We start from the raw sequence: 20491 nt of genomic DNA on the forward strand, positions 1-20491 counted from the left end.
TTGATATATAGAAAATCAGGGATTAAGTTGTTGGGTTCCTTCGCCATTGTCTCCTTCATTTACTTCTCTATGGATCTATGAACCTAACAAATATGTTCTCTTGTTCTGTGAGTTGCTTTTCTAGTCCTTCAATGCATATTTTAATAGTAATGTTAGCATTAATATAGTCTAATCATTTTTCTTGTATAGTTATTGCCTTTTGTGTCTTTTTAAATGCTCTTTCCCTCATCCAAGGTCACCTATGTTCACTATGCTCTGGAACTGATGCTTTTGTGTTCATGGTTAGATAGAGGTCAAAATCCATTTATATTGTATAGATAGTCAGGGTCCTAAAACTGTTTATAAAGAAAAAATTTGCCCATCACCTCTTAGTTTTATAAATTGAGTGTTTATGTTAAGTCTATGTTAGGGGTTTACAAATATATCCCATTAGTCAGGCTTAGGCTGTTTTTGTTTGGGTTTGGGTTTAACCTTGCACTGATTTTACCTTGGCATTATTTAATGACATTTCCTGGTGGCATTTGTCCTACCTCTTCACATTTCTTCATCTTCTTAAACACTGTTTTGTTTATATTTGGGCCATTACATTTTTATTTGAATTTTAGAGCTACTTTGTAAATTAAAAACTCTCTTGGATTCAAATAGGAATTATATTGAATTTATAGATTAATTGAAGGAAAATTGATCTTTGCAATATTGGGTTTTACAATTCACAATCTCTCAATTTATTCAGTCTTTACTTTCTATCAATAAAATCATTTCCATGTAGAGATATTTACATATTTCATTAGATTTATTAACAGATCTTTTTATCACTATTTTAAATTATAACTTTTTAATCTTCTACTTGTCAGGTTTAAAAAAATTATTACCTTTAAAATTTTGCCGCATTATTTCTAATAGTTTTCTGAAGAAAATTTGGATTTTTCAGCAATATAACTGTATAATGTGCAAATATTTTTTATTTTTCTCTAATAATTACATACATGTACATATGTGTGTATATACATTCTCAGTACGGTAGTGTATGAAATAATGAGAGATAATTTGCATTTTTACATCAGAGAAACATCAATGTTTTATCACTGATTATTAGGTTTCCTTTAGGTTTTTGTAGGTGTTCCTTATCAAATTATGGAGTATTCCTTCTATATTTAGTTTGTTAAATATTTATAATTGTCAAAGAGGAAAAATTTCCTCTACAGTTCAATGTTCTTCTAGCTGAGCTAAGAATCAAATTGATATGAAACAGAAAACAGGAGAAAATAAAATTTAACAGCAAACATATGGGGAATCCACACAGACATAGAAATTCCAAAGACAGGCAACAAGACTTCTATGAGCTCTGGAAAGGGGTAGGGGATCTGAGGATACAAAGGAGAGAAAGATCATTAGCGCGAGAGATGAAAAGAGATGTTTGGAAACCAAAGTTGCCCTATTATGTAGATAAGTTTCTTATCTTATAAGGAGCAATTTCTGTCAATAGCTCTCTTCCTGGTAACAAGCAGGTAATTAAGGGGGAGGTATAGAGTTTTTCCTGAAACTGCTGAGTTTTGATTGCTTCTAACTCAAACTAGTGTTCTTGCCAAAGTGGCTCATCTTGGGACTGCCTGCCCTTGGCACCTACAAGATGGAGTATTGAGTTTTCTCAAATGGTTTTTTTCATCTATTGTAATGATCACATTTTTTTCCTTCTTATTCTTTAGGGTTTTTTTCCCATTCTTTTTTCTAACTTCCTCAGAATGGAGTTCAAATAATTTTTAACATTTTAAATTTTATAACAAATGTTCCACTAACCATAGCTTTTGATGTATCTCCAAAGTTTTGATATATCACTCACTTACTATTTTACATTTTAGTAAGAATACATTGTAATTTATGTTTTTCTGATTTGACTCATGGATTATTTAAGAGTAAACTTTTAGTCTCTCAGAATTTGAGATTTCTTTTATTTTTGAAAGTTGATGAGACTTTGTTACACAGCATATGGTCGAATTTGGTAAATTCCTGTACACTCAAAAAATATGAATGTTGCAATATGTGCACATTTTATATAAGCTTACTAGACTTTCATGAATTTCAGTCCTTTGCATATTTAAAAATGCACAATGTGTTATTGATATATATCATAAGCTATTAACATTGACTTATTTGCATATGTGAAATTTGTATGTATTACTGAAAAAAACCCTCAAATTTTAGTAGGAACTTCAATTGCTCTTGTGATGAACCCAAACATCTGCAAAACCATCTTCTATCAGTTCTACATTTAAACATTTTAAAACATGGGTCTATTTTGGTAATATCTATGAGGCTCACTTTCCTTACCTATTCACTATCACAGTAATTTATGCTTTATACAATGATGGGGATAACATAGGGTAACATTTTAATTTTTTGCTGTATGGCTAAAATTATAATGCTAATCTCTGTTAATTTTCCCAATAGAATTGAAAGGGAACACAAAGGTCATTTGAAATGAAACCCTTGGGCTCCTGGGTGGGCTCAGTCAGTTAAATGTCTGACAAGGTTTTGCGTTTGAGCCCACGTTGGGCTCTGTGCTGAGTGCAGAGCCTAGATCCTGCTTTGGATTCTGTGTCCACCTCGCTCCCTCTCTGCCCCTCCCCGGCTAGCACTCTGTCTCTCAAAAACAAATAGACATTGAAATGAAATCCTTGTTTGGGTTTATGGAGAAAAGTATACAGTGTGATGGGACAATTCGGTTAGCACGAAATAACTGATGAGGTGGAGGAATTTTTGAAGTATACATAGAATAAAGAAATGATTTTTAGAAAGGAAAATTCACTAATGACTTGCATTGGCTTTTCCAAATGATATAACAACAAAACAGAAAACCCTTTCCTAAATAACAACATGAACTTCAAAGTACAGAATAAAATCAACAAGTGTAAAAAAATGAAATTTGACCAAATAAAATTGATAAGACTGTTTTTCTTTTCATTGACAACACAGCAGGTTTAAGTTTAAAGTTTGTCATTTATATATGTGAACTGCTTGAGACTGAGTTTAGTTTTTTACTTTTAATGAAGGAATCGATAAATTTGCAATTCTTACAGGAAAGAGGATTAAAAATCCTAATCCATCCCTAAGATCTCAGAAAGACTTGATAGGGCAAAACTATGAAGGAGTATATTATATATTAGAATTTGATTACCAAAATATAAAGAAATATATTCACAGTATTTTAGTTTGTTATTATTTTATTCCAATGAACCTAGGACATAAGTCACAAACCATGCTAAATTGTACAACATAGTTTGCAACTGAAAATTAAACATTAGCTTTTGATACCATTTTAGAGCTCTTTTGGGAATTCAGGCATTCAGTGATCTCTAGGCCACACAGTCCATATGCAGTGGCTGTTAATTATAGCAACATTCTCTCTGCTGATCTAGGAACTTTCTAAAACATTCTCCATATGCTCCAAAGAACAATTTGTCTTCTGTTTGGACTCTAATTAAATTTTTAAAAATACCTAAAATTTCAGCATATGAAGTTAAGTTTGTGTGTATGTACTTGTGTGTATAATAGGTGTATGTCCTATTTATGTTTAACTGATTTAGAGCACCAAACTATGTATCTTGAAGGTTATTTCTTAAAAGTATGTCATAAATTACTCTTTTCTCTATATTTTGTGGTTCTTAATGTTCATATTCTGTGACATTATTAAAACTACTCCTAGTCAATATAATGTTTTCAACAAAATTGATAGAGTGACATATGTCATATGCTTATATAGATTTCTCTCTCCCTTGTTTAAATCCATTAAGAGGATCTCTCTCAATACTAGAATTAAGATTAAGCTGGTCAGCTTCATCTTGTTTTGGTTTGGTTTTGATTTTTTTTGTTTTTTTTTTTTTCAACTTTATTGAGATATAATGGAAATATAACATTGTGTAGGTTTAGGTATACATGTGGTGATTTGGTACACATATATGCTTTAAAGTGATTATCAGCATAAATTTAACATATCCATCACCTCACATAATAACTTTCATTGTGTATGGTAAGAACATTTAAGATTTATTCTCATAGACTTTCAACAGCAAGGTGGTTACTTTGATATGTAGGGTTCTCTATTATTGGGCCATAAGTATTTCAATTTCCCACTCAGCCAAAATAATCACTTACATTTCCTTGATCATAATGTAATATTTCTAATATGTCTGCTTTCCTTCATGCATTGTACCTACTTGTAATAAATTTGATCTCATCCCAATTCTTTCTAATACCCAAGACCTAACTCAAAGTTTATCATCTCCAGAAATTCTTTTCCAAAACTTTTTTCCTCTAGTAAGTTTTATATTTTCCTTCTCTCTTCCCCTAATGTCATGTGTATGTATATCTATTTTACTTTTGTAGTCAAAATCATGGAAATAGAGTTAGGCAGACAAGACTTCAAATTGTATTCTCATATTTATTAAATGTGTGATATTTGATAAGACTCAGATTTTTAGGTCTCAGTAAAATAAGGACAATAATGTTTAAATCATAGCAAAGTAATTAGCCCAGTTTCTGGTCTATAATAAATAAATGATGGCTTTACCAGTTTTATTACCATGATTTCAGATATATTGTTAACTTAATCAAAGTACTTCCCTCAGGTATTAGAGAATATCTTTCAGAACAGGAACCATGGGATTTTCATCAGTCTATCTAAACTCTAGCACACTGTATGGAATGGCTACTCAAGAAGTGTTCAGTTAAGAGGATTTGCCTCTATGTTCTCAAATGTGAATTTTAACCTTCTGTTTCTTTGTTTGCCAATAGCAGAAACAAATAACTTCTACAATTAATTACTCTACAGTCCGGTGTAGTTATTTACAAATACAGATTCTTTAATTCTGTGAGAAGAGATAAAAGTGCATAGACTTAAAAAGAAAGTAATATAAAGACAAAACATTTAAAGACAAAATTAAATTAGCTAAGGAGAGTTAAATTTCTCATATGTAACAAAAGAATAATAATAAAAACCTATTCAACTGGATTATTGTGACATATAAGAATGTACTTTTAGTTACTTTTCCAATATAATTGCTTCATGTGACTTTCTGATATATTTCAAGTCACTTGTTAAAAGTTGTTATTAACAACTTAATTTTAACTCAGGATGACTTTTCACACCCCAACTGATATTTTTATGATTCAGCATTATGTATCTAGTATCATCTTTGAGTTATTATCTTGTTCTAAACATTATTTGGAACTAGGTAGATTCAAACTAATTAAATACACAAGTAAATGCACAAATAAACAAATGTAAATTTTAGTATTATTTTCTTACTGCTAAAAGACTAAAATCATAAGAACTAATCAAAGAACATAAGTCAGTTATATAAACACTTTTCTGGAATCAAGGTGAGAGTTTACTTGTTCTTATTCAATATCTGTCAAAATTAGGTTGATCTGCCTGTGTATAACTTGGTGTCTTCTATAAGACACAGCCACGTTAATTTACTTCAATAAATTAATTTTACCGCTATCTTGTAGTCTTCATGAAGGTGTGGTTTGGATATAAAGCTACTGTAAAATATTACATTCCATAAGGATTACTATTTAAAAATTTATATATGAATACTAAATCTAATACATACAAAATTATGCTTAAATTAGTAGTAAATACTAAATTAGCTTTTAAAACTATACTTAGCATTTACTAAATTTAGACTTTAAATATGATAAGGATAATAATTTAGAAATTATAGGCCAATAAGCTGGTTCCAGTGGACCTGAAATTAATTATGGGTATATAAAAATAGAACACATACAATCAATAAAGATTTTAAGATATTTTTCTATTAATATTTAATAGTCATGCAAAACCACTTCAAAAATTGTGTTTAAAATTTCAAGGGGGTGGGGAATCTCAGTAACCATGAATTTTTCATTTGCAAAAACTCGCCAAACTACATAATTCATAAATACCAACAACAGACAAATGATAAGTATTCAGTGAAAATGACATTCTATGTGGTACCACTATGCAATTTTACTTTGGCTTTTCACTCTACGAATGAAAAGTTCTTTTACATACCTCTAACCTTTGCCAGTCTCTGGCCACTTTCCAAAATTTTACAGACTATCCCACTAAACTGATTGTTTCTGTGCTGGATATTGAGAATACAATGTCCAATGTCATTCCATGACAACAGATGTTGATTAGACTCTAAGTTCTCATTTCTACTCACTCTAGGCTCCTGCATTAACTTGATCATTTGCATATTTCTCACCAGTGTATCCTCTGTGAGTTCAGAGAATCTTCTGTTTATTTTTGTGTGTGTGTGCATTTTTAGCATTTGAATATATGTAATCTCTTAATAAAGTAACCTCATTACTATCCAACAACGTTTCACTAAGAAAAAAAGAATAAAGGGGCACATTACTCTTTTGGCTTTTTTTATATTTTGTTTTAAATAGCTGTTTCGTACTGCCAGCAGATTCTCCACATCTGTGACTAAGTAGAGGTAAGTGTATATATATATACACACACATATATACATACATATATACATACATATATGTACATATACATATATATCTATACATATATACATATATATATATATATAAAAGTGTTAAGACTCTGATATAATTACTTGTCATGATTAAGCATTTATAACTCAATTAACATATAGATTTAAGGTTAACTTAAATGTAAGTGAAAATAATGATCTGTCTTCTAGTAGTACCAGCCTTTGAGTCAACTAAACAGAACAATATGGATCCAAATTAAATATTCAAAATGTCTCTTGAAGGTGTTTGTCTAATCCTACTTTTACCAGCCTTCTCCATCATTACAATTAAATGTGTTTATATATATGCACACATGCACACATGTATACATGTTTATCCCCAAATGAACAAAATCATAAAGCTATGAAATCACCTTTGAAGATAAATTGAGCTGATAACTTCTCTATGAAACTTTCCATAACCTGATGCTCTTCTATACTCTCTTCTCACAAGTTGTGGATGTTTCTTATATACTTATTCTCTATTATACTTAAACACACTCTATTATATCAGTTGATACACCATACATCATATTATAAGTACTTACCTTCTTGCCTTAATAGATAGTATATTCTATGTATTTCTTGCAGGCAAGAATCAAGACTTAATCATACTTATATGTGTAGTCATGAGCAAATATTTAAGAACACTACAAGGGTTCAATCAACAGATTACACACCAGTAAGCGCTCAGTTTTAGAGGTCTTTCTTTTTTTCTTTATCTCTTTTTTTTTTTTTCAATTAGGGATACTGACTCTACAGTTGCTAATGTGAAATGAGTTTCTCTTCTACAATAGTATATAATTCAGATGAATTATGTTTTTTTTAGCAACTGCTACATAGGGAAATTTTCAGTTTTAAAAGACTGATAATTGGACTGCCATTCAGTGATTATTAAGACAAACTGGTCACTTCCATCTACTTGAACTTGATTCATGAAAAAACATTAAATCTGGTCATGTGCAACAGGCTACTGAGAAATGCAGAGCAAAGCAAGCAGTTTTATATTGAGGACTATAAAAACATATATTATGTGAGAAAAAAATCTTAAAATTTTCATACTTCTAGCGCGAGTATAGAGGATGATCACATTGCTTCTATATTGTTATTTGCAAATAATAAATTAGAAAACATTATACTTCTTTGTCATCTTCTTGAATGATAACAAGAAGTTTGTCCCTGAGAAACACAGAGAACAATACTTTTTCAGATATTTCAAAAAATGGAAATAAAATTTTATTTCTCAGAGCACTCAAATATCTTATTGACATATACAATCTACAGATAATTTATAACATAGGAAAAAAATTGCAGCAGTAAAAAATAGACAAAAGATAACAGTCCCTTATGGGGTTCTTCGATGTATTAAATACACTACTGGGCAGGGGATATACTAGGCAGGTTGCTAAAATGTCAAAATAGTAGTATATATTTGTGATATTGAATGGAAAAGCAAGACAGCATTAAAGTTAAACTTCAATATAATTGCTAATTCAACATTTTGTGTCAGAAATTAGTGATACAGAATTGAAAGGTTAGATGAAATTAGATGAATATATATATATATATATATGAATATATATATATATGTATTTCTACTTATATCAGTGATTAACATAACATATTCCATTTTTGGAGCTTTGGTTCATTTTGTGTGTGTGTGTGTGTGTTTTGAGTCTTTCTGACTCTTTCATTGCATGGAAGTGCTTTTTTTTTTTTTATCAAGAATGATGGTGGAAATGTCAAGATAGAATTGACTCAGCTTTATTGATAAAATATACGTACATTAGAACTAATTAGTTCTCCCTTTAGTCCACTGAATCACATAGTTTCTCTTAAGGACAGGAAGACTTAAAAATCAAGAGAATATGTTTAAGAAATAAATGAAAAAAGGGGTCTGTGGGTGGCTCAGTTAAACATCCAATTCTTGGTTTTGGCTCAGGTCATGATCTCACAGTTTGGGAGGTTGGGGGCCTCATGGGGTTCTATATTGAGAGCCCAGAGCCTGCTTGGTATTCTCTCTCTCCTTCTCTTCCCCCTGCACTAGCACTTTTGCTCTCTCTCACTCTCTCTTTCTCAAAATAAATAAATAAAATTAAAGAAAAGAAATAAATGAAGATGTATTTAGTCTTCTGTATTAACAAAGAAACCTAACTGCAAAAGCAGTACCACTTAATATAACTTTAAAAAAACATTATAAAAGACCTGAATACGAACATCCAAGAAGCTCAATGAATTCCATGTAGGATTATTTCAAAGAGACTCATACCCAAACACATTATAATCAAGTAGTGGAAAGACAAAGAGAGAATCTTTAAAACAGCAAGAGAGAGGTGACATCCTATACAAAAGATGATCCTCAATAATATTATCAGTAGATTTCTCATCAGCAACTTTGGAAGCCAGAAGTCAGTGGGCTGATATATTTGAAGGGGAAAAACAAACACGAAACAAACAAAAAACCAAAAAACACAAACACTGTCAAGAATTGTATAGCTAGCAAAAGTGTCCTTCAAAAATGATGGAGAGATGAAGATATCCCTAGATAAAGAAAAGTTGAGAGAGTTCGTTATCGCTAGAGTTTGGTCCTGAAAGAAATTATAAAGGTATTCTTGCAGGTTGTAATGAAAGGACATTGAACAGTAGCTAAAAGTGATATAAAGAAATTAAAATCTCAGTAAAAGTAATACACAGGCAATTATAAAAGCTAGCATTATTGTAATGATAGTTCATAACACAGGTTTTGGTTTTATTCATGATTTAAGAGACTAACACATTTCAAAAATATTAGTCTAGAAGCTAGTATTATTGTAACTGTGGGTTGTGACTACTTATTTTATGTTGTAATAATTTAAGAGATTAATGCATTAAAAACATAAATTTATGAAAAAACATAACTTTATGATTTCAGACACACAATGTGCAAAGATGTAATTTTGTGACATCAATAACTGAAAAAAAGTGGGAACAGAGCTTTAAATGAGCAGGTTTTATGTTATTGAAATTAAGCTGGTATAAATTTAAATAAGTGTTATAATGTTAGGATGTTAAATGTAATCCTCATGGTAACCCAGATATAAAGAGTTATAGAAAATACACAAAAGTAAATGAGAAGAAATTTAAACCTTTTCAATATAAAATATCAGCTTAACACAAAACAGACAGTAATGAAGGAAATGAGGGACAATATAAGCTATAAGACATCTAGAAAATAAATAGAAAAATGACAAAACTAATTTTCCTCTTATCAGTAAGTAGTTTTAATATAATTGGATTAAACTTTCTAGCCAAAAGACAGCTATTGGCAGAATAGAGAAGAAATCTGAGCTAGCTATATGTTGTCTACAAGAGAGCGACTTTAGATTTTAGGATGCAAATAAGTTGAAAGTGAAGGTTGGAAAAGATATCCAATGCAAATAGTAACCAAAAGAGAGCAGGTATGATTATACTAATATAATACAAATATACTTTAAATTTAAACAAAGTTTGTAAGAGGAGAAAAAAAGACATATAAATAAAAAGTCCTATACGTCAAGAAGATATAACAATTATAAACATTTATGTCTCAACAAACAATCAAATAAGAAGAAAAATTCACAGAATTAAAGAAATAAATTGATATTTCCACAATTGTTACAGACTTCAATATCCCATTTTTAATAATGAACAACTAGACACAAGATAAGGAAATGAAGAACCCAAATAACACAATAAACTAACTAGAATTAGCACATATAGGACACTGTATCTGTCAGGGAAGAAGATCCAGCTACCAATCCCAAGTGAGTATAACCATTGTGTGGAAAATGTGAAAATCATTACAATGTCAACCATCAGAAGTAGGAGTTCACAGACACTGGTCCACTGTATATTCTACAGCATTGCAGCTGCCAAAGAGGACTCACCATGTATATCACTAGTTGGAACAGCACTTAACTTACAGAAAGGAGAAGAAATAAAAGATCAGTGTCTGTAGTATATGCAGGTCTCCCATGGCCACCAGGCCTGTCTGATAGCCCACTCAGGGTGATGGACTGCATGCACCCTTCTTCTAAAACAGGTGAAGATCCTATTCCCCTCCAGCATAAGGGCAGATATACTGCAGGGGCTGGCCAAATGCCATACGATGCATACTATTAAGCAACAAAAGAATTTTACTGTGTACTGAGAACAGGACAAAATTTTCTTCTAATGAGAAAGAAGAATATATGGGCAAGCAGCTGATGGCCACTCGGCATCCATTTGGGGGAATGTCCCAGACTCCAGACACTGATTCCTCCACACTATCCAACAACAGAATACATTCTTCTCAAGTGCACATGGGACATTCACCAGAATATGCATACATTAGGTCACAAATTGTGTCTCTAAATACTTTAAAAGATCAGATCTTTTGATCTTTTCTGATCACATAGATTGAAGTTAGAAATCAATAGCAGAAGGAAAACTGGAAATTTTAAAAATTTGTGGAAATTAAACAATGCACTCTTAAATAATCAATGGGTCAAGGAAATCACAAGATAAATTAGAAAATGCTAGATAAATGATAACAAAAACACAATATACCAAACTTACGGGATGCAGCAAAAGTGCTAAGGGGGAAATTTAAAGCTACAAACACAGATCTAAAAAAACAAGAAAGATCTCATGTCAACAATCTAACTTTACAACTTAAGGAACAAGAGAAACTCAAACTCGAAGCTAGCAGAAACAAGGAAATATTAAAGATCAGAAATAAGTAAAATAGAGGACAGAAAAATACAAAAATCAATGAAACCAAAAATTGTTCTTCAAAAGATCAACAAAATTAACAAAATTTTCACTAGATTGACTACGAAATAGGAGATTCAACTTGTTAAAATCAGAAATGTAAGTGGAGACATTACTACCAATTCTATAGAAATGAAGGATTTATATAAGAATTTGTACTATGAAAAATTATAAGCCAAAAAAAATTGAATAATCTGGATAAAATGGACACAGTTCTAGAAACACAATTTTTTCAAGGCTGAATCATGAAGAAATAAAAATAAATTCTGAATAGACCTATAACTAGTAATGAGATTGAATCAGTAATTAGAAATCTCCTAACAAAGAAAAGTCCAGGACATGACTGCTTCATTTAAGAATTCTACCAAACATTTAAAGAACTAATATTTCTTCTTAAAATTTCAAAAAAAAAAAAAAAAAGTGGAGAATGCTTCCTAACTCATCTTATGAAACCAAATTTATCCTGATACCAAAGCCAGACAAAGGCACTATCAGGAAACTACAGACTAATATCCCTTGTGGATATTGATTCAAAAATCCTGAAAGAAAGAAAAGAAAGAAAAGAAAGAAAGAAAGAAAGAAAGAAAGAAAGAAAGAAAGAAGAAAGAAAAGAAAGAAGAAAGAAAACAAATACAACATTATATTAAAAAGACTATATACCATGATTACATTAGATTTATTCCTGGAATATAAGAATGGCTTAACAAACAAAAATTAACCAATGTAATATACCACATTAACAGAAGAAAAATAAAAACATGATCATTTCAATTATTTCAATTGATGCAGAAAAAAACATTTGACAAAATCCAACACCATTTATGATAAAACACTCAACAAATATGTATTACAAGGAAATTACCTTAACATAATAAAATCCATATATAAAAAATCCACAAAGAATTTATATTTGATGTTGAAAAACTGAAAACTTTCCTCTAAGATCAGGAACAAGGCAAGTATACCAGCTTTGCCACTTCTATTAAACATAGCACTGGAAGACCCTGCCAGAAGAATTAGGCAAGAAAAGGAAATAATAGGCATCCAAATTGGAAAGAAAAAGTAAAATAACCTGTTTTCACATATAATATGATTTTATATGTAGAAATTCCTAAAGATTCCACAAAATAGTGTTAGAATCAATAAATGAATTCAGCAAATTAGCAGGATTACAATGTCAATGCTAAAAAATCAGTTGCACTTCTATATACAAACAATGAACAATCTGAAAAGGATAGTAAGAAAACAACTCTAGGGGCACCTGGGTGGCCCAGTCTGTTGCGCATGTGACTCTTGATTTCAGCTCAGATCATGATCCCAGGGTTGTGGGATTAAGCCCTGGTCAGGCTCCATGATGAATGTGGAGTCTGTTTGAGATTCATACTCTCTCTCCTTCTGCCCCTTTCCCCCACTCACACTGTCTCTCCCTCTCTCTCTCTCTAAAATAAAAAGAAAAGAAGAGAAAACTGCATTTAAAAAAAGCATTGAAAAATAAAATTAACTTAACCAAGCAGGCAAAAGACATGTGTGATGAAAACTACAAAACATTGCTGAAATAAATTAAAGAAGACATAAATAAATGGTAACACATCCCATGTTTATGGATTGGAAAACTTAATATTTTTAAGATCTTATTACTACTCCAAAGTGATCTACAGATTTAATGCAATGTCTATCAAAATCCCAAAGATTTTTTTTTTGCAGAAACAGAAAAAAACATTCTAAGCTCAATATAAAATCTCCAGATACCCCAAATAGCCATAACAATAATTAAAAAGAAGAACAAAATTGGAGGGCTCATAATTCCTGATTTTAAAATTTCTACACTACAGAAATATAAGCAGTGTACTACTGGAATAGACATATAGACCAATGGAACAGAATAAAGAACCCATAAATAAATTCTCATATATGGTCACATGAGTTTTGATGATGTCTCAAGATCATTTACTGGGGAAAAGATAGTCTTTTCAACAAACAACACTAAGAAAATTGGATATTCCAATTTTAAGATTTCCAATTCCTAAAAACATAAAGTTGGACCATTATCTATCACTATATAAAAAAATTAACTCATAACAAATCAAAGTCCTGAATATAAGACCTAAAACTATGAAACTCTTAAAAGAACACTTAGGACCAAAAATTCAGAACATTGAATTTGGCAATGGTTACATGGACATGACAATAAAGCACAGTCAACAAAAGAAAAAATAGATAAATTGTACTTCAAGAAGATTAAGAATGTTTTGTGCATCAAAGGACACTATCAACAGAGTAAAAAGATAATCTATGAAATGGGACAACATATTTGAAAATCATAGATCTAATAAGGCATCAATTTTCAGACCATATCAAGAACTCCTAAAATTGAATTTCCAAAAATAAATAGCTTGATTCAAAAATGGGCACAGGGCTTGAGTAGACTTTTCTTCAAAAAATATTGCATGTGGCAGATAAGCCCAGGAAAAGGTACTCAATATCACAAATTATTAGGGAAATACAGATCAAACCTATAATAGTTACCATGTCACACCCATTAAGATAACTACTACCAAAGCAAAATAAAACAGAAAATAAATGTTGACAAGAATGTGAAGAGACTGAAACTCTTGCAAACTATTGTAGGAATGTAAAATGATACAGCTTCTATATGAAAAAAAATAATGGTTCCTCAAAAATTAAGAATAGGGTTACCCTGTGAGCCAACAATTGCATTTCTGGGTATAGCCATAAGCATTGAAAGCAAGGTCTCAAAGAGATATTTGTACAGCCATGTTCTTAGTAGCATTATTCATAGCAACTAAAATGTGGAAACAACCCAAATGGGCAGATGAATGATAAGCAAAATATCATTTACATACATAAACTAAAATACTATTCAGCACTAAAAAGGAAGAAAATTGTCACATATGTTATAATATGCATTAACCTTAAAGACATTATAGTAAGTGAATAAGCCATTCTCAAGAAGATAAATACTATATAATTCTATTTACATAAAGTACTTAGAGTAGTTTAAATCATAGAAAGTAGAATGGTGGTTTCCAGGGGCTAGGTGGATAAGAGAATGAGGAGTTATTGTTCAGTGGGTATAGAGTTTTAGGTGTGCAACATGAAATGAGTTCTGGTAATTTCTGATGGTATTGATTACACAACAGTTTGAATGTAGTAACATTACAGCTGTACACTTTAAATGGTTAAGATGGCAAGTTTTATATTCTTTGTATTTTATCTTAATTAAAATGGGAAAAATGAATGAAAATGCCCAATTGGGTAAGGATAATGGAAAAATAATATAATCATTAGTCATGTGACATTCAATTTAGTCCCTTCAGAAGGTAATAGACATTATGTTTTAAAGAAGCTCTGAGCATTAAAGAACATATTTAAGGAAACCCAATGCAGAGCTATAACACTGAAATATCAGAAGTTAGCTAAGTATTCATCAATAAAGTGAAAGTTCAATAAATTATAGTGTACTCACTAAATTAACAAAGCATAAATTTTTCATGAAAACTCCATAGACTATGAAAAGTACTTCAGCTCTGCAACTTAATTTATTGTTTTAAATTGGCATTCAAGAAGTTCATTCTCTTTAGTGGACAGTTCTATGACTTTTGATAAATATATAAAATCATGTAACATATGCCATCACAATCAAGATACAAAATAGTTCCATCATGCAAAAAAATTCTGTTATCCTTCTCCTTGATTCAACCACTCCACTTATCCTCAAACCATGGAAAGCAGGATGTTCTCTGTCACTATAATTTTAACTTTTACAGAATGTCAAATGGAATCATAATATGTACACTTTCGAGTCTGACTTCTTTCACTTGTAATGCATTTGAAATTCATCTATGTTGATTTGTGTATCAATAGTTCATTCCTCTTTATTGCTGAATAGTATTCCATATATTATTTCATGTACAGTAATTCATGTATAGTATTCCATGTATTATTTCATAGTAGGTTATCATTCAACAGTTGAAGGATATTTCAGCTTCCAGTTTTGATGTTATGGTTCTCTTGTATGAAAAGAATCAAGGTAATTTAGTCAGGATTTGAAGGGTGTCATATTTGAGATTATAACACTTTCTAATTCCTATCTCATTATCAGATTCTCAGACACAGGTAACTCTGAAATTAGGGAAAAACACTAAAATGGAAAGCAAAATTTTTAATTTACTTAATGTTATACTTCAATAAAGTTAATTTTTGCATATATTTTTCATAAATAAAATGAGACTTTTGAATTGAATCAGTTTTTAAAGATTGAGGTTCCTCCTCCCCCAAATCTTATGTTACTCTTAGTAAGTTAAAAAAAAACAACAATATAATCATAGGGATAATTTTTCTTGGTTTTCTATTAAAAATTAAATCAGGTATCTAAAAAGTATTATAAAACAATTAAAATATTCTCCATTTTCCCTGAAAAGGCTCAAAAAAGAGGAACTGCATCGTGAGATGCACCCATGGAAAAGCACCCAAATATCCTCTTTATCATTTCTTTTTTCTTTTTTTCAATGTTTATTTCTTTTGAGAGAGAGAGAGTAAGAACATGTTGAGTGGGGAAGGGACAGAGAATCCCAAGAAGGCTTTGCCCTGTCAGTGCATAGCCCAACACAGGGCTTTATCTCACGTGGTACCATGATGTGAGCCAAAATCAAGAGTCAATGCTTAACCGACTGAGTCACTACTGCATTTATTTTTTCAAAGGCTTATTTATAATGGTAGATCCTCTCACACAAAATCACTTTCATCTTCTCTTTTTTCCATATTTTAGATCTACTTTTTTTCTTCAATAAGTAGATATAGTTTAAAATGTAAATCAGTTTAGATGTTCAATTTTTGTATTCATTAATATAATCAATGCTCATAGCTTCTGCCTTGCAATAGTAAACCATGATTCTCAAAAGTCTTAAATTAAAGACAACAAAAAAATCTTAAGAGAATTATTCCAGTAAAGGTGATCTAGAAGCACATTCTAACTGACCATAATGGATGACAAAGAGAAGAGATATAATGATTTCCACCTCTTATATTTGTAATTCTTGTCTGTGGGTGTTTTGTATTATATTTGTATTTATTAATCTTAATCACTGAGGCTTACTTTTAAATATATTTTGATAGAAGTATCTTCCTCATTAGCATTTTATATTACTTTAATAGCATTGACAATTGTAGCTAAATATATTTCTAAATATAAACGTTCATTTGTGCTATTTCACTGAAAAAAGGTGTTGATTCTTCTGGTATGAAATATATAAATGAAAGGGAAATGAACTTCCATAATTAAAATTTCTACACATTTAATAGGGAATATATAGCCAAATGTTGCAATATAGTTAAAATCTAACAGAAGTTATGTTCTTTTTAAGCAGACCATCTCAGTTTGGAAGCACTTACATATTTATTTCACATCAGAAGATTGATACCTCTGATATACCTCTACTGGAGTCTTTATTTTTCTGTCTTGTTCTATAACACTGAAGAGTAGATCATCCACCAATTATAAAATTTAGCAAGTCCTGTTCTTAGGTCAATCCAATAAGCCTGAAGAATAAAGATCGGTTCTCTGCTTCATTAGCATGAGACATCATAACTCTGTGTTCATTGTATATTATTGATTCAAGTACACAGGCCCAGATTCTGCTCAAATAAATTCACTTGGTAGTTGAAGTGAAAATATCTGATGGTTGAAATTGACCTTAGATGTTTAATAGCTTGGGTCCTCTGAGGGGGTCATCAACACTCATTATTACTTCCTATTCAAACCATTATCCTGATCAATGCGGTATTGTTCTTATGATTCACTTGCTGGATGTTTCTTGAAACTGAAATCATAGCATTTTCAAGCTAGAAGAGATTTTACAAATGATAAAACTAAAGGTACAGGAAGGTTAACCATCTTTTCTTCTATTCACTCTTTTGAAACTGGATCCTATTTTATTTTTAATTTGAATGTGATATAAGGATAATTAGAAATATGCCCTATTAGCTCTCTTCTAGCCTAACCCAGACCTATTTGCTAGATGAGCAGGCTCCAAAGACTTGACGTCATGGTTTAAAAATACTCTGAAGGAGAAAGCCATCTAAACAACAAAATCAATCAAGCAGCCAACAAAACCTTGTTGGGGCCTTTACAAATGGCATATAGTAAAAAAGAAAAACAACAGTTGGTGCTCTGGTACAGACTTTTGAAAAGCTTGATTACATCACAACACTGACAACAAGTTTTTGTAGCTGTCCTGTATCACAGGGTCACATGTCATTATTAGAAACATAATGAAAAATTCTGTCTTACAATATATTCATTTATCACATAATGTTATTGACTGATTTTAGCAAATGATATAGGTCTGCTGTCATTTCTTTTAAATATTATTCAATACCTTTCTGCATGTGATATGAAAATTGTCTTTAAATGTTAATTTAAAGGCTTTAAATCCAGAAACAGAATAATTTTGAGTTCAAGTTACCAAAATCGAGTTGAAACATAGAGAAAAATTAGAAGTTATTTCAGTCATATAGCAATCATTTTTCTATTACTGATAAGTTTGACTCATGGTTCCATTTTTTAATCTACTGATATCAATCTGCAGACTTTTTTTTCCTAAAAGAAAAAAAAATGGCATGAGCAATTGTGCATATGATTTCAGAGGATTTAAGGACGCTAAAATATGTCTATGTATCTCAGTGAACTTCAGGTTAAAAATATCTGCACGAATTGAATTCAAAGATGGAAGTATCATTATTTACTTGGGAAGAAGGATGACATTCACTTTAATGCCTAAAATTTAAGCTCAGTGTAATTGAACAATCAACAGCTGTAGTTGACTGATAGTGCTTTACATTTTTTAATAATGTCACGTCACATGGAGGAAAAAAAAAAACAAATCCTCTTAACCAGTCACCATTCAAAGTCAAAACATAGGAATATAAATATTCAGTAGTATTTTAACTCTCATGTATAATTAAGAATGGATTTTGTAACTCGAAATGTAATTCTCTCAGGGAAGTATGTCATATTACTCAAGATTCACATTAGGAATATTTGTAGATTAATATTTTTATTGTTGAGTGGCAAAAATAACATATGTGGATTTAAGCCAAGTGATGATCTACTTTAAGCAGTTCGGTTATGGTACGAGAAAGGAACAGCTGGTTGTCAGCAGTGTTTACTGTGACTTTAACAGACCACAGCAGCTACAGAATGCAGTCTTAATGAAGGAGAAGCTCTAAAGCCGCTTGTGGAAAGAATTACAAATGTTTCAGGAATGCCACAGTAATTTGTTTTCTTCTATGGGTAACCAAATAAATCTGAGATTTCATTGCCTAAAAGAGGTGAAGTCCACAAGATGTGAATGTTAACAAATTCTTCAGGCTCTTTGAACACTAGTTTCATTTATTCTTTCTATTTTTCACTCCATAAGTGCTGTATTATTAGCATGGAGCAAAGGGAATAAATCCTTACAATTGTTTGACAAGCTAAAGTTCAGTACTATGGAGCCGCATCAATTTGAATTTCATGTACCACTATTTCCCTTGACATTTCACCATAGGGGGATCCCACACATTTACCAGGCTTCCATAATAAGTACAGGAGGATATTTGGAGCATATAATGAGTGGATACACACGAGATTGTGAGAATTTAAGTCAATGTAATTTGTCAATTGATATGTGGAATTAGACTTTAATTGGAAATGAGTATTTCAAAAGTAGAAGTGTAGTATCTATGTTATTTAGTGTCAGAAGAAAGACACATGTGTGTCAGAAATTAGGACATAATGAATGACTAAGGCAGGAAAGTGTAATAAAATATGCTTTAGCACACAGCAGTTTTGTGAATTTTGAAATAGAGTAGAATCCAAAGTAGAAGAGATTCTCAGATTCTTCTCTTTTTAGTTGTTTCAACATGATTCTATAAACCACAGTTTAGCAAACAGTGATCCATACAGCAATTCTGGCCTATTAACAGTTATTTGTTGTTGTTGTTGTTTACATTTGATTAGATCACAGTGACAGTCATTTATTCATGTACTGTCTATGGCTGATTTAGTATTGCACTTGCAGGGTTGAGTTTCTGCAACAGAGATTATAAAGGCCTACAAACTTTAAAAGATTCATTATCTGACCCTTTACAAAAAAAAAGTTTACTAGCCCACTGCATGAAAATCATGAAAGGTTTAATTCACATTGTTTGATTTGTGGATTTCTTTAAGATCTCTTATTTAACCATGTAGCCTCTAATATAAGCCAGAGAGGTAAAAACAAATTTATATTTGTCATAGATATTTTAATACAGTAAATGATAAATTCATAGTTGCATTAGAGTTTAATCAGGACAATAGAACTACCAAAAATTTTGTCAGGTTAAAGAGATTACTATAGAAATTAGAATTTACATGAACGTGAAAGGAACTGGGTAAGTGAAAGTCAGAAAGGTAAGAATTGAAAGAGAAGCTACAATCACTGTCAATAACAGCCTGAGTCACTGCAGTCAGGCAGAGTTGAGCTTCAAGGGAAATCCTAAAAGTCATACATAGCTGGCTGTCAGGTGAAACCATCAAGGGCAAACTGGTAGAGATTGGTGGAATTTACTGCCTTTAAAGACACTTGTGTGAAGGGCTTGTCAGTTGACTTGGGTCCACTCCTGGTTGCCTGGGGCCAGTACTTTGGGATACTCCCTGGATTCTGGAATCTGCTGTAAACCTCTGTTTCTCTCTCAACCTGATCTGCTCCTGAGATCTTTAGAAAGTAATGGTTTCTTTATTTCTGTCAATTCTTATCAATTCCAGCTTATAAATATATGTGAAAAAGAAATATGGGAAACAGAGTTTCCAGTTTTAGCTAAATTAACAACTATAGATTATGCTCAGAGATTCTGTGAGCCAGCAATTTGGACAAGGCACAGCAGGAAAGATTGGTCTCTGCTCCACTTGGCATCTTCTGCTGAAGTTTAAAGACCAAGAGGTGGAATCATCTGAAAACATATTCGCTTACAAGTCTGGTGGTTGGTGCTGGGGAAACCCAAAAGAGCTAAGAACTAGGGCTGCTGAACCTCCTTAGGCATCTTTATTTCACAGTATTTGGACTTTTTACATGTCACTCAGGTGTCCAATGGTACCTTTCATAAGAATAAGAAGTCAGGTGGAAGCTTTATGATTTTTATAACCAAGC

At 31.3% G+C, this 20491-nt stretch overlaps 1 protein-coding gene across 1 annotated transcript in view; it reads left to right on the forward strand.

Annotated features, from left to right (window-relative positions):
- TECRL (trans-2,3-enoyl-CoA reductase like) overlaps nt 1-16911 on the forward strand; it is a 122829-nt gene extending 105918 nt beyond the window's left edge. Inside the window, exon 12 of the mRNA XM_053217293.1 lies at nt 16688-16911. Within this exon, the coding sequence (XP_053073268.1) occupies nt 16688-16806 (119 nt within the window). The 3' untranslated portion in view covers nt 16807-16911. The remainder of the gene's footprint in view (nt 1-16687) is intronic.
- The last annotated feature ends 3580 nt before the right edge of the window (nt 16912-20491 follow it).

Source organism: Acinonyx jubatus, chromosome B1 (genome assembly GCF_027475565.1).
Source record: "Acinonyx jubatus isolate Ajub_Pintada_27869175 chromosome B1, VMU_Ajub_asm_v1.0, whole genome shotgun sequence".
In the NCBI taxonomy this organism is placed as follows: Eukaryota; Metazoa; Chordata; class Mammalia; order Carnivora; family Felidae; genus Acinonyx; species Acinonyx jubatus.